This window comes from Xenopus tropicalis, chromosome 4, assembly GCF_000004195.4.
Source record: "Xenopus tropicalis strain Nigerian chromosome 4, UCB_Xtro_10.0, whole genome shotgun sequence".
Classification (NCBI taxonomy): Eukaryota; Metazoa; Chordata; class Amphibia; order Anura; family Pipidae; genus Xenopus; species Xenopus tropicalis.
In genome coordinates this window covers 36,991,898-37,005,475 of record NC_030680.2, presented here as the reverse complement: position 1 = coordinate 37,005,475, position 13,578 = coordinate 36,991,898, and the positions used below count along the sequence as shown (strand labels likewise).

At 40.9% G+C, this 13,578-nt stretch overlaps 1 protein-coding gene and 1 non-coding gene across 4 annotated transcripts; both read right to left on the bottom strand.

The window, feature by feature from the left end:
- Positions 1 to 1,249: 1,249 nt before the first annotated feature.
- cskmt (citrate synthase lysine methyltransferase) lies at positions 1,250 to 13,480 on the bottom strand. Of its 3 annotated transcripts, XM_031900684.1 has the most exons (4): positions 13,256 to 13,480; positions 12,581 to 12,714; positions 6,031 to 6,147; positions 1,504 to 3,318 (listed from the first exon to the last, which is right to left on the bottom strand). In XM_031900684.1, exons 3-4 carry the CDS (start codon positions 6,116 to 6,118, stop codon positions 2,657 to 2,659), a joined length of 750 nt encoding a protein of 249 aa, XP_031756544.1. In that variant the 5' UTR covers positions 6,119 to 6,147; positions 12,581 to 12,714; positions 13,256 to 13,480; the 3' UTR covers positions 1,504 to 2,656. The 3 variants fall into 3 exon arrangements, with proteins under 3 accessions (XP_012809792.2, XP_031756545.1, XP_031756544.1); XM_012954338.3 differs by lacking the exon at positions 13,256 to 13,480 and having other exon boundaries at positions 1,250 to 3,318; positions 12,581 to 13,249; XM_031900685.1 differs by lacking the exons at positions 6,031 to 6,147; positions 13,256 to 13,480 and having other exon boundaries at positions 1,250 to 3,318; positions 12,581 to 13,249.
- On the bottom strand, positions 12,883 to 13,019 carry LOC116410637. The gene has a single exon (XR_004222552.1). It is a non-coding gene; the product is annotated as a small nucleolar RNA SNORA57 (small nucleolar RNA).
- Positions 13,481 to 13,578: the final 98 nt, after the last annotated feature.

Below are 13,578 nucleotides of genomic sequence, written 5' to 3'. Positions count from 1 at the left end.
TTAACATGCTAGCGGGTGGTAATGTCTTATCATCTGCCATGGGCCTGCCTGACTCCTGAAGTAGCTCAGAGAGAATGCTTTTCTCAGTTTGAATGGTTGAGTAGCTAAGGCCTAACTAACATGAAATCATCCAAATAATGGGCACTATACCCTCTTTTTTATCTCTGTTCCAGACACCAATGTAACACCTACCTAATTCCTTCTCTATAGTGTCATTTACAGAGCTTCGCTTCAGGTAAGATTGGTGTTATATTAACCTAAATTACCCACCTCTTTTTTTGAAACTACACCTAGGGGTGAGCATATACGACCTCTGATTGGCAGGCTAGGAAAAAGTCCTTGCATTATACCTAAGAGCAACTCCATTGTAGATTTTACTTTGAAGGTCCTTGGAGAACTGATAGGCTGGTCTAGGATTCCTAATTTTAAATTAATTTTGAACTTCCTTAGTGATCGAAATGGTGAAACCAAATGAAAAACCCTGCAACAAAAACTGAACTGTTCATCTATGTACCTCTACATAGCAAATTCTGATAAATTGACATAGGAGGACAGGGGAGAAAGAAATGTTTGCAACTGGTCCCTTGGCCCTACTGTATGGTATGTGCAAATATGCCTGCATTAGCATGTGCAGCCCTTAGTACCATCTCAGTGCATTGTGCCTAAGTCTGAGCTTTCAGGAGCCAGCACTATACATTAGTACTGCTTTCAGGTAACCTATTGTTTTTCCTACTCCCATGTAACTGGAGGAGTCCCAAGCTGGACTTGGATTTCTTACTATTGAGTGCTATTCTGATATCTACTGGGAGCTGCTATCTTGCTCCCTTCCCATTGTTCTGCTGATTGGCTGCTGAGAGGGGGTGATATCACTCCAACTTGCAGCTCAGCATTACAGCTGGAGCCTGCATTAAAAAGCCAAGAGAACCAAGTCCATTGCCTGTGAGGGGTTGCTAGGTCTCACCTAGCAAGTCTTTTTTTTATATAAAGGTGTCTATACACATGTAGATTTTTAAAAGTTTTTTTCATTATTGTATGACTGAGCTTATTGTGAAAGGATCATTTAAAAGTACAATTTGTTTATTAGCGGAAATGACCACATCAAGTGATATTGCCTAGTTGAAGCCAAAACCGGAACAGGATGTGACATATATATGCTTTCCTATATGCTATTTTCAAGCATTCTTTTGTGTATCCTTCATTTGTCATGAAGCTTTCATTTCAAAACATTTGGTTTTATGTGTCAAAAACAAAAGTTTAAATTTTTTTAATGTTATATTGTTGTGATTCATTTTTATTTTGGGCCACTATATATAAATATACTGCTGTAATTTACTTAAATGAATGTTCATAGCAAACAATAAACGGTATATGCAATCTCTGACACCTGTCATCATTTTGTCATGGAAGCTCCGCCCCACATGTGCAGTTATGAAATTAACCTTATTTTTGACGATTTTGTTGGATCGCACTGAAACTGATGGTTAAGGAAAATTGCTATGTTTATGGCCTGCTTAAGTGTTTTATTTGCACACAAATAATATATATAACATATAAGTTATAATGTTGCAGGTCTGGAATAAATCAACCCACACACAACCATAACCTGCAAAACCTTAATTTACAACCGACCCTAACCCACAAAATGTTGCCATTTTAGGACCCACACCAAATCCCTGACTTCCTGCTCTGTGTGCGCCTCTGGTTCTTATCGTTTTTTTGGGAGCAGAGGAGGAGTCTAGTGATGTCAGTGGGTGGGGCCAAAGGGGAGCAGTGGTTCCAGTTACTGAATTAATGGCTAACCTGGCAGCAAGTGACAGGATTTCTCAGATGACATCATTCTCCTAATGCTGCCTAGCTGCTCACTTTTGCATTTAAACTAAGGGGCCTATTTATTATAAAGTTGTTTAAAATACGCCAGAATGGACACCATTATTTTATGGCGCTTCAGACCTTGTGTATGTTACAGAAGAAATTGCTCCAAGAAAAGACATGTAAAGAAATTAAGCCGATTTTAAAGTGGCAAAGCCTGGTGATGTGTGGCAAATTTTGTTGCTGGTTTTGTTGCCTGCGGGTTTCAGATCAGCAAACACATCACTAAAGAGTTATATAAACATAAGCTGACAGTAACATGCATAGGTTTTACCATTTGACAGTTAGGTTACATAACAAATGTTATATTATTGTGGGACATTGATGCTTAGGTCCAAACTCCCATTTCCCAGTATCGTTACAGGGTCATATTTATCTCCATGCCCATTTTTAAACATACAGTCTGAATATAATGAAAAGAAGTATTTGTAAATTACACATGAACTAATTAAACTGCAATTCAAATTATTGAAAAAAATAATGATTTGGGCTGTTGACACCTAGCACTCTTGAGTTATCCACTACTGAGACAGATTTAGAGATTTCCTGACAGTGGGGCAATGTGCACATAAGCAGTAAGTGCAATATGTACACTCAGTAGTATTTAGCCTAAGGCCAATATGGCAGCTTTGATTTTAGAATGCATAATACCTGTATTCTGTTTTCACCAGTTTTCTTATTTGTATTGTTTCTTTCAAACCTGAAAGTAGATGTTTATACTTTGTGGCATAACTAACTATTACTAACAAATATAAAAAGTGCATTGGGCGCTCTATAGGGTTTCTTGTCATTCCGAACATGAAGATGGAGTCACAATGTAAGCGTAGTAAAAAATACCATCGCTGTCCCCTAAATTATGAAATGTCACTTCTGGTCCTGCTCCGGCTTCTTCTAAGAAGTGTAGCCTAGCATCAGGGTCTTCATCTGTCAGTTGCACCAATTTACCTTTAGGGTGGAGAACTCTCAGTGCTTCCTTCACCATTTTATGTGCCTCCATCCTACTTGATCTCAGCAGAGAGTCTGAGGTGCCTTTATCCAAAACTAGTGATACACTTGCTGATGGAAAGTCATGCAAATCTGTAGCATCCCCTTCAATAAATTGCACACAAGAGTCAGGGTGTCTGGGTGTTATAGGGGGTCCCTTTGTAAGAATATTGTTCATTGCAAAGATTGCAGGAGCAGAGCGATCAATGCAGGACACCAACACAGGAACAGGTGAATCACAGAAAAGGCCCAATCCAACATCTGACGTTCCACAGCCAAGGTCAATTAGATGTAATGGGAGCCCCGTGTAATTCTGGGGGGCCAAATCACAAATAAGTGAATGCAGAAAACTTCTCATATGATTGTAACCAAAGAACCAGTCAAAGTGCAATGACCCATTAGGAGAACAGCAGTTGTAAATCGAATCCCAGGTTCCAGCAGCACCCATATTGTCCCGGAGACTTTCTATGGAGTAGAAGTAAAAAAGAAAAATTGAAATGCTTTAAGTTTTTCTTACTCTTGACAAAGGTATATAATGAATTTCTTTAGCAATAAACATTTCCTGTGCAATATTAGTAAGAATCATCTATGACGCTCTAGTGGAGCTTATAATCTAAGGTCCTCAATGCCTTCTCACACGTGCTCTGGTGAATTTTGTATCACGAGGCAACCTGCCACCATTTCAACATTATTTTACTCAACAGAGCTTGGCTCAAGGTACCGTTTGTCAATTGTTTAAATTAAGAAATATTTATCTTTTCAGTTATTTGCGCTCTTTTCTCCAAACCAGCACACTCGTGATTCTAAACATACACATATCAAAACTGGCACGTGCTCATCTGCTTCAGCATCAGACCCTTTGTACACAGTGGGTGTATGACGTGTTTTTTGTCCATCTATAACAAGTGCTACTTGACAGGAACAGCAGTCAAAATCAGTGGAGGTTTGCTGGGGCATTACAGTTAACTTTACTCCTGCCTTTTGCATGAACTTTACAACTGGAGTACTTTATTGTTATCATTATTCAGTGCCCACATCAAAGCCCCAATCCTACGTACCTACATATACACATAGAACATGGCAAAATATAAAATAAAAATGTAAAATAATTTAAAATAATATAAAAAGTCAGAGTAACTGCACAATCCATTTGTTATCCTGCTCCACCAGAGAACACAGCCTCACCAATAAGAACAGAAACATGCCTTAAAAAAAAAAATGTTATCGTTTTTTTCAACCAAGCAGCACCATAGGAGGAAAAGAACTCCCCCAAAGGAACTTTCAACAATTTTGACAAAATAAAATTATATACACATTATCTATAGAATTATTACAGAATTAACTATGGACCTAAATAGAAGTTAAGATTTCTGATGTAGTGAATATGTGCATCAAGCATAATTGATTGTTATTCTGCCTATTTTGAATTATAATATGTTAAATAAGACACTGACCTTTTACTCCTCGCAAAACTTGGTTTGTCCACCGTTTACAATCGCTCAATACGAAAAAATCGTGACGGCAATGAAATAGTCGCGCAAAATACGATAAAGTCGCAGGGGCGACGAAAAAGTCGCGACAAATACGAAAAAATCGTGACGGCGACGAAAAAGTCGCAAAATTTCCAATCCAATTTTTTCCCTTTCAGGATTCGGATTTGTGGATTAGTAAATCTCCCCCTATATATATCTTTAAATTTGTTGCTGGAACATTGCTAGCTTAGCTAGGCTTTTTATTTCTATCTCTTGGTTATCTACCCACATGTCTTCCCCAGAGATGTGACCAGAAAAGAGAACCAATCTGGACTTCTGGCCTTCTCTTTGGGCAACATGCACATATCAATTTTATTTGTACAGGTATGGGATCCCTTATCCGGAAACCCATTATCCAGAAAGCTCCGAATTACGGAAAGCCCATCTCCCATAGACTCCATTTTAATCAAATAATTCAGATTTTTAAAACTGATTTCCTTTTTCTCTGTAGAAATAAAACAGTACCTTGTAATTGATCCCAACTAAGATATAAATAATCCTTATTGGATGCAAAACAATCCTAATGGGTTTAATTAATGTTTATTGATTTTTTAGTAGACTTAAGGTATGGAGATCCAAATTACGGAAAGACCCCTTATCCGGAATACCCTTGGTCCCGAGCATTCTGGATAATGGGTCCTATACCTGTACTTCAGAATCTTTTTATTAAGACAAGATATTCATACATTTTATTTTAGGTTTACAAGCCTGCAGATAAAAATGATAGTACATTTAAAACAACTTTCTTTTGCCAACACAAATGTCAAAATTTATGAAACATCTGTATGTGTAAAAGAAAAAACAGAATTAATGTTAAATGTCACAATGTTCGTGTGATTATTTTGGGCAATTTCACACAGACCTATTAGTTTTCATCCAAAGGTGTTTCACTGGGCTGAATGAGCTAACTGTATGTACAATTAGATGTAGCCACAAGGAAATTTTTCAACATGTAGTTATGTTTGTATAGCCTGTTATAAGTATCAATAGAAGTATCTAGCAGGAAAAAAAATATATCTTTCCCATAAGTTTATTAATACTAATAAAAAAAAATCAAAACAAAAGGCAGCATATTTTCTTCTTACATTTGTCATACAGCTTTATGTCTGTATGTTCTTGCTGTAGGAACTGGTTTGCATCTTAAGGACCCATACACTTGATTTATCACTACTGCTACTTATTCCATAGTTTCAAAAAAAATTGTTTGAAACTATGGAATGAGCTGGAAGACTTATTCCATCTTTATATAACTACACACACACACAAACAAAAAATTTTCTTCTTACATTTGTCATACAGCTTTATGTCTGTATGTCCTTGCTGTAGGAACTGGTTTGCATCTTAAGGACCCATACACTTGATTTATCACTATTGCTACTTATTCCATAGTTTCAAAAAAAATTGTTTGAAACTATGGAATGAGCTGGAAGACTTATTCCATCTTTATATAACTACACACACAAACAAAAAATTAAAGGGGAACGCTTCCATATAAGAAAAACACTTTTTGAATGATAGAAAACATTAATTTAGGTGGTGCCTGTTAAGTATTTTTTTTTGTGATATTGTCCAACAGAACCAACTTAGATTATATATGCACATAAATACTGCCCAATGATACAATAATAAAAAAAAAAGTACCAACCTCCCCATCTGCCTGCATCAGTCCCCTGCTTTCGTGTTGAATAGTGGCGCACAGAAGTAATAAAAATACGACGGAAGCAAAGCATCATGGGTGTAAAATGCCAAACAGGTGACAAAGCTGAAACCAAAAAAAGGCAGCTATGAGCCTGTAATGAAGGCATACAACTATATTTTAGCTTACATGAAGATGCATTCCATTTACATATGCAAATTGAATATCCCTATCAATATATAATAATAAACAAACACATTGCAATAGGAGATACCTCACAGCCAGGAAAAAATACTTTTTATAGTATTTATTAACAAACATCTGAATTCAGCACAGGGAAAGCAGCCATAACTACTGAACTACTGGTTAACCTAATCTTTACCCAAGTCACAATATTTAGCACTGGTGAGACTAAAGCACCCACACCAATATTATCGTCTGTATTTATTTAGGCAACTGGACTTTATAAGTAACAGTGAGTGTCCCACCACTCATTTGAGCAGCTTCTTCTGTTCAAGATTACCGTATATACTCGAGTATAAGCCGATCCGAGTATAAGCCGAGGTACCTAATTTTACCTAAGAAAACTGGAAAAACTTATTGACTCGAGTATAAGCCTAGGGAGGGAAATGCAGCCGCTACTACTAACAGCTACTGTGCGATCCCTTGTGTGCGCCAAGGCACTTGGAATTAGATGCAACAATTTATCACTGCGTGTACTGTTTACATACAGAAAGCATTTTTTTTTACGTGCAGCCTTATGCAAATGATTACATGCAGCCTTGCATGCAACTCACTTGCCCCCCCCACCCTGTGGATGCACATATATATGCCACATATAAAACTTTCTGTGCAAACCCTGTAAATAATCGACAAGGTATAGTGAGTACAAGCTAAATGCATATAACCAGATACTGAAATGGCCAGGATATTACAGCATACCAATCTGCTGGAATAAGTGAATCATGCTTACCCCCCTAGTGGACAAAAGTTCCTAGGGGGCTTCTTCTCCCCCCCCCCCGTGCTTCTTCCCGTGTTTCTTCTACCCCCCTAGCATGAGTCCGTGCGAGCAGCGCAGTATAAGAGCCGAGGTTACACTAAATACAAATTCTCACTGATGAGCCTGTGCAATTTCAGGACAAATTCCCATGTTTTATGCAATGGAGAGCAGGTGCAAGAGAAAAATAAAGCCTCTACAACTCACCTCATCCGGAACTACAACTCCCATGATCCCCACTTCAACCTCCACTACTTAATTGTAGTCCCAGAATTCAGAATAATAAGGGCACAGATCAGCCTTCCCTTCGCTCATATCTAGGGGCAATTCTGCCTCTATCACCACCCACAGCACCATGAAACAGGGCCAGACAGGAAGCAGCAGTTCTATTGCAGATCTGGATTCCTCAGAATTTCGGGCCTGCTACAGATTCTGGGGGGTTTGTGCTGTGGAACTGTCAAGGAATCGTAATGAAATAGCCAACATGCAGCTACTGTGGAGCTGCTAAGGATGCTGGGAGTTGTAGTCCAGCTACAGCAGGAAAGGAGCAAGTTGGGCTAATGCCCTATACAGGCAGTACAGGTGTAGGCATATACATTCCTTTCCAGCGGAAAATCTAAGTGCCTGTTCATGTAACAATGTGTTGGGTCAAAGTTAGTTAGGAGTCAGCCTGGCAGCCACGCCTTGTAGGCTCCATTCTACAGATCTAAGTCCCTTCCCGGACTACAGGGCCCGTGCAAACGCTGTTCAGCCCCATAGGTATCGGCCCCCTTGGGTATGCCCTACTCTCCCACCCCTGATCTGCCCCGTGACCTTAGCGCTGAGACGTTTTGCCCCGGAACAGTCCAACTTCCCGCTGTACTGAGCGCTGCAAGCGGCACACTAACAGGCTGGGCTCGCTGAGAAAGAGCAGCGAACGGATGCGTACGCGCATCGAGCAGGTAGCAGGTTCCGTATATACCGTATACCATATATACTCTAATATAGTGGCAGACTCACGAACGTGCTTACCCGGGGGGGGGGGTGCGAGCAGCGAACGCTTGGGGATGCGCAGTGAGTTCCATCTTGACCGTATATACGCGAGTATAAGCCGAGGTCGACTTTTACAGCTCATTTTTGGTGCTCAAAAACTCGGCTTATACTCGAGTATATACGGTACTCACCAAGTCCAGTTGTTATAGAATTACAACTACAGGTATAGGACCCGTTATCAAGTATCAAGTACAGGTACTGTTTTATTATTACAGAGAAAAAGGAAATCAGTTTTAAAATTCTGAATTATTTGATTAAAATAGAGTCTATAGGAGACGGGCTTTCCGTAATTCAGAGTTTTCTGGATAACGGGCTTCCGGATAAGGGATTTATACTGGAAATACTGTACATTGTGACCTGGGCTTTGTGCGTCCACCCAGACTTGGAAAAAAGAAATACAGGTATAGGACCCGTTATCCAGAATGCTCGGGACCAAGGGTATTCCAGATAAGGGGTCTTTCTGTAATTTGGATCTCCATACTTTAAATCTGCTAAAAAATCAATAAAACATTAATTGAATCCAATAGGTTTGTTTTACATCCAATAGGGATTATTTATATCTTAGTTGGGATCAATTACAAGGTTCTGTTTTATTACTACAGAGAAAAAGGAAATCAGTTTTAAAATTCTGAATTATTTGATTAAAATGGAGTCTATGGGAGACAGACTTTCCGTAATTCAGAGCTTTCTGGATAATGGGTTTCCGGATAAGGGATCCCATACCTGTAAACTTTGCCTACATTTCGTGGTTTTACTCATTGAGATAACATCAATCACTTGTCTTTGTAACTGCTAATGGCATGGGATCTGAGGGTTATGCCAAGCCCCCAGGAGTTGAGCCAAAATTCCAGCATCCATATTATACCTGAATTGGAAATTATCTGGTTTCCAGATATCAGTGTGTTGTGGATTACTTATAATTAGTCAGCATCAAAACTGGGAAACATTCACACATGCTGTTACAGGTTTCTTTCAGGCTATGTGCATATGTCATTTTACACACGTTGCTTGGATATCCTTACTATAGTGAAAGGAAATCTGATTTACCCATATTGACTTTACAGTACATATTAAAGACTGGCATTGATCTAAAACTGATAAAACAACCATTTTGCCACTACAGTGTGTATGGATAGTTGCACAATAGAAGCAAATAAAAAAGTGACCACCAGCCACCTACAGAATCTAAATTAAAATATACTCTCTAGGATCTAGACTAAACACAGGGAGAATAGAAAGGCAATTTTTAGGCTAACATCCCATGGAGAGATTAGTCGCCCACAATAAATCTCTGCTACCGCGGGCATCTCTCCAAAATGCCTTATCCCCGGCATCAAAGTGAATTGGTGGTGGAATATGCATTGCATATTGCATCATTTTCCAAAAGTCATGCAAAATTGCCTGCAGGTGAAAACTTCACAACAGGAGAAAAAAAAAAACATTTGCTGCTGGTGGAAAGTCATTTGCAGAGACACTAGTCACCTGTGATAGAGATTTATCAGGGGCGACTAATATCTTTCTGGGGCATTAGCCTAAAGGTCCCCATACACGGGCCGATTCTAGCTGCCGATATCGGTCCCTTAGACCAATTTAGGCAGCTAATCGGCCCGTGTATGGGCACTACCGACAGGCCTGCCCGACCGATATCAGATCTCGATCGTGCAGGTTAAAAAATCTAGTATGATCGGGGACCGCGACGGCTCGTTGATGCGGTCCCCGGACCGACTTTGCCTGTGCCCGCCGTTATAATTCGATCGTTTGGTTCCAGGGCCAAACAATCGAATTAGCCTGGATTCTCCCGATATCGCCCACCCGTAGGTGGGGCTACCGGAAGAAGATCCGCGGAACGGCCCGTGTATGGGGAGCTTAAGGCATCTCTGCTACCACAGGTGACTAACCAATCCAAAACGCCTATCCAACGGCAACAATTGGAGTTGCCTATGGAAAGGCCTACACATTGCTTCAGCTTTACGAAGTCATATGAAGTTTCCTTTTGCAGGAAACTTTGGAAAGCCAAAGCGATGTGTAGGCCTTTTCACGGGCGACTCCAATTGTTGCCAGTGGAAAGCATTAAAAAAAAACAGTTACTCCCCTGCAGTAGCAGAGATCTATTACAGAAAACCAACTCGCTCCATGGGACATTAGCTTAACCTCCAAAATAACTACTGTGATCCACAGCCAGAAGTTAAACACAGGAAAACTCAAAGCAACTATGTAAGTATTTTACTTACACTAGACTACTAGGCTAGATCAGTCCTATCCAACTGGAGGCCCACGCACCAGATGTGGTCCTCTAAGGCAGGGGTCCACAACCACCAGGCCGGGCCGTTGTAAACTGGGCCACCTCTGGTCCCAATTACCTGTGATCCCAACTCCACGACAACTGCTATGCGAAGCCCAGGAAGTTTTCTAGCTCCATATTTAGCGTCAGGGGATGTCACCACTTAGGTGGGAGTAAGAAGAGCAAGGGGACTGGGCGCAGGAAAACAAGCTCAGGTCTATACCCACCACCCCTGGTCCTCGGAAAAATTGTCTTGCTTAAACCCCGGTCCATGGTGCAAAAAAGTTTGAAGACCAGGGCTCTAAGGTGTTTATGGCCCGACTATTGGGCTACAAAGACTGCTATGTGTGATATCATTCTTAATGAACTAAAATCAATGAACTAAACTTAAAGGAGAGGGAAAGGCTAAGTCACATATGGGGGGGGGGGGGGGCTAAAATGTTAAGCACCCCCAAGTGACTTTAATTCACTTACCTCATACCCTGGGCTGGTGCCCCTATTAGGAGAAAACAGCACCAGCCAGGGGTACCTGGAGCGATGCACTTCCTCCTTCCGCCTGCATTTCGCTAAGACTTACACATAGGTGCATGTGCAGTAGAGTGAAAAGCCGACTTCTCTGTTAAAGTTCAGCTTTTTCACTCTACTGCGCGCGCTACAGGAAGGAGGAAGTGCTGGCAGCTACCCCGGGCTGGTGCTGTTCTCTCTGAACAGGGGCACCAGCCCAGGGTAAAAGGTAGGTGATTTATGTCACTTGGGGGTGCCTAACATTTTGGCACCCCCAAGTGACTTTGCCTTTCCTTCTCCTTTAATGAACATGGCCCACAGATTAAAAGTGGCCATGCACGGGCCGTTCCTAGCTGCCGACTCTGGTCCCTTAGACCAACTCGGCAGCTTATCAGCCCATGCATGGGCACTAACAACGTGCCTGCCCGACCGATATCTGGCCTGAAATCAGCCAGATATCGGGCAGGTTTAAAAATTTAGTTGGATCAGGGATCGCATTGGCTCATCGTTCCAATTCATTCATTTGGCCCCAGGGCCAAACAACCAAATTAGCCCGATATTGCCAACCCGTAGGTGGAGATATCGGTAGAAGATCCCACTCGTTCGGCAACCTCGCCAAGGGAGCAGATCTTAGCGTGTATGGCCACCTTAACATGCAGTTAGTAGTTGAAAGATTGACTACCGTCAACACAGAACTCACTGACAGTATACAAATGGCAGCAGGTGGCTGAATAACTGTTGTGGAAACATTCAAGAATTCCAACAAACAAAAGGTCACAATAGATGATAAAATTATTTAAACTAAGAATTCTAACAAAAGAATTTGATTAAGTAGCTTCACAGAATTTGAATTTGTAAGTGTAATTGCAACTGAAAGCAGGCCCAAAGACAACATCCCCACCCAGTGAAGGGCTGAGCGTCAGGCTACATTCTCTAACTTTTTGCACATTAAAAACTGGGATATTTCTTATATTCTAGCTGGAGAACTGCAGAATATATGGTTTAAAGGGAAAGTTCACCTTTATATTAACTTTTAATATGACACAGCCATTGATATTCTGGGACAAATTACAATTTGTCTTCAAAATCATCATTTGTTATTTGGCAGCTCTGGTTTCTAAGGACTTATTTACCCTAGCAACAAAGCAGTGGTGTAAACAAGAGACGGAACTATGAATAGTAGAGGGCCTGCATAGAAATATAAGCAATAGAAAAATATTGTATCCTCAGAAAGCAATAGTTTTGGCTGCTGGGGTTAATGACCCCCATTTAAAAGCTGGAAAGAGGCAGTAAAGGACAAATAATTTGGAAAACTAAAAAAAAACTTAAAGGTGAACAACCCCTTTAACAGATCTAGTCTCCCAACCTAGTTCTGGGTCTAGTGATCAGTATTAAATTGCCAGAAAACCAAAAAATTAGTATATCTAATTATTCGTCAACTTTAGTCTGTATTCTAGTAATTTCCAATATACCTTACTATTCCCCCAGGGAAGGTCAGTCCCAATGACCCTAGGGAAGGGGGTGGGGGAACAAAAAAACCATTACACACCACTAGTGCAGCATAAGTAATTTAATGTTTATCGCAAAAGAAACACAGGCACAGAATCATCCCACACTTATGAAGTTGCAGGCAAGGGGTCACATTAAGACAGGGATACAGCAGAATTATGAATATCTATGGTTTTAAACTATCAGAAACAGTATACAAACTTAACTCATTTCATGGAATAAATATTATTACATACACAAATCTCAGACGTAATAAACTATGGAGAGGAAAAGGTGCAGCTTTAAGTATTACACAGCCTGACACTTAGCACTCTCCAGTAGGCTTTAAGACTTCAGCATTCAGTAATCCAGACCTTCTCACCTGGAAAGCCTGCAATAAAGAGACAAGAGATTAGTAGGGGACAATTGTTTTGGGCTAAAATCGCAGAGCAACTTGCAACAATGCAACTTTAGTAGCACAGGTGAACCACCACTATAGTTTTATGCCCCAGCTAGCAGCAGATGTAGTTAAAAGTTACAGGATCAACGATTGGCTCAAAACTGTCCCAGTGATTGAGGATAGAACCAGTCCAATAGAGGGGCTGGCACCGAAGACATAGCACCGGGGGCATAATCTACCTCCGTACATTACATGCAGGGGTACGGGACAACACCCAACATGCCAAGAAATGGAGGCGCAGGGGATAGTCTACTAGACATAATGCGACACAGCCAGGCTGACAAATTAAATTGCTTTCGATTACATAACAAGCCTTCTTGTCTTGACTATACTGAAGTCCTTTCAATTCCAGGCCTCTACTTATTAAAAAAATAAAAACCCTCCGCTTTCTATCAAACGATTAAACCAAGACTATGCGGTACACTGTACCATGGCCCTTCTCCCCTATCAACTTCCCCTCCAGCTTACTCACCTTCCAGCGAAACAGAGAGAACGAATGTGCCCACGCAGCCTTATATATACCCAGCGTGCACCAACAAGAGGGGGGTTGGACAAGAGCGGTCACTTCCTTTCGTGACCAACAAAATGCGAGGCTTGGAACGCAAAAGAAAGCCAAGAGACATGCCGCTGGAATGGCAGGGGGAGGGGTGACTGGTGAAAGGAAACGCTGGGTGAGAGGTATGTGTAAAGGGGGAAGGGTTTTATGAGAGAGAGACACACTGGGGAGGGGAGAGTAGCTGTAGAAGGGAAAAGCGAGGCTTGGAACGCAAAAGAAAGCAAGTCGCATAGTTTAAT

Coding starts and splice junctions, on each gene's coding strand:
- cskmt (XM_031900684.1), bottom strand. CDS start 6,118: ATGATGCTTTGCTTCCGTCGTATTTTTATTACTTCTGTGCGCCACTAT. Junction 3,319..6,030: donor TGATGCAGGCAGATGGGGAG/GTTGGTACTTTT, acceptor TCTACTCCATAG/AAAGTCTCCGGGACAATATG.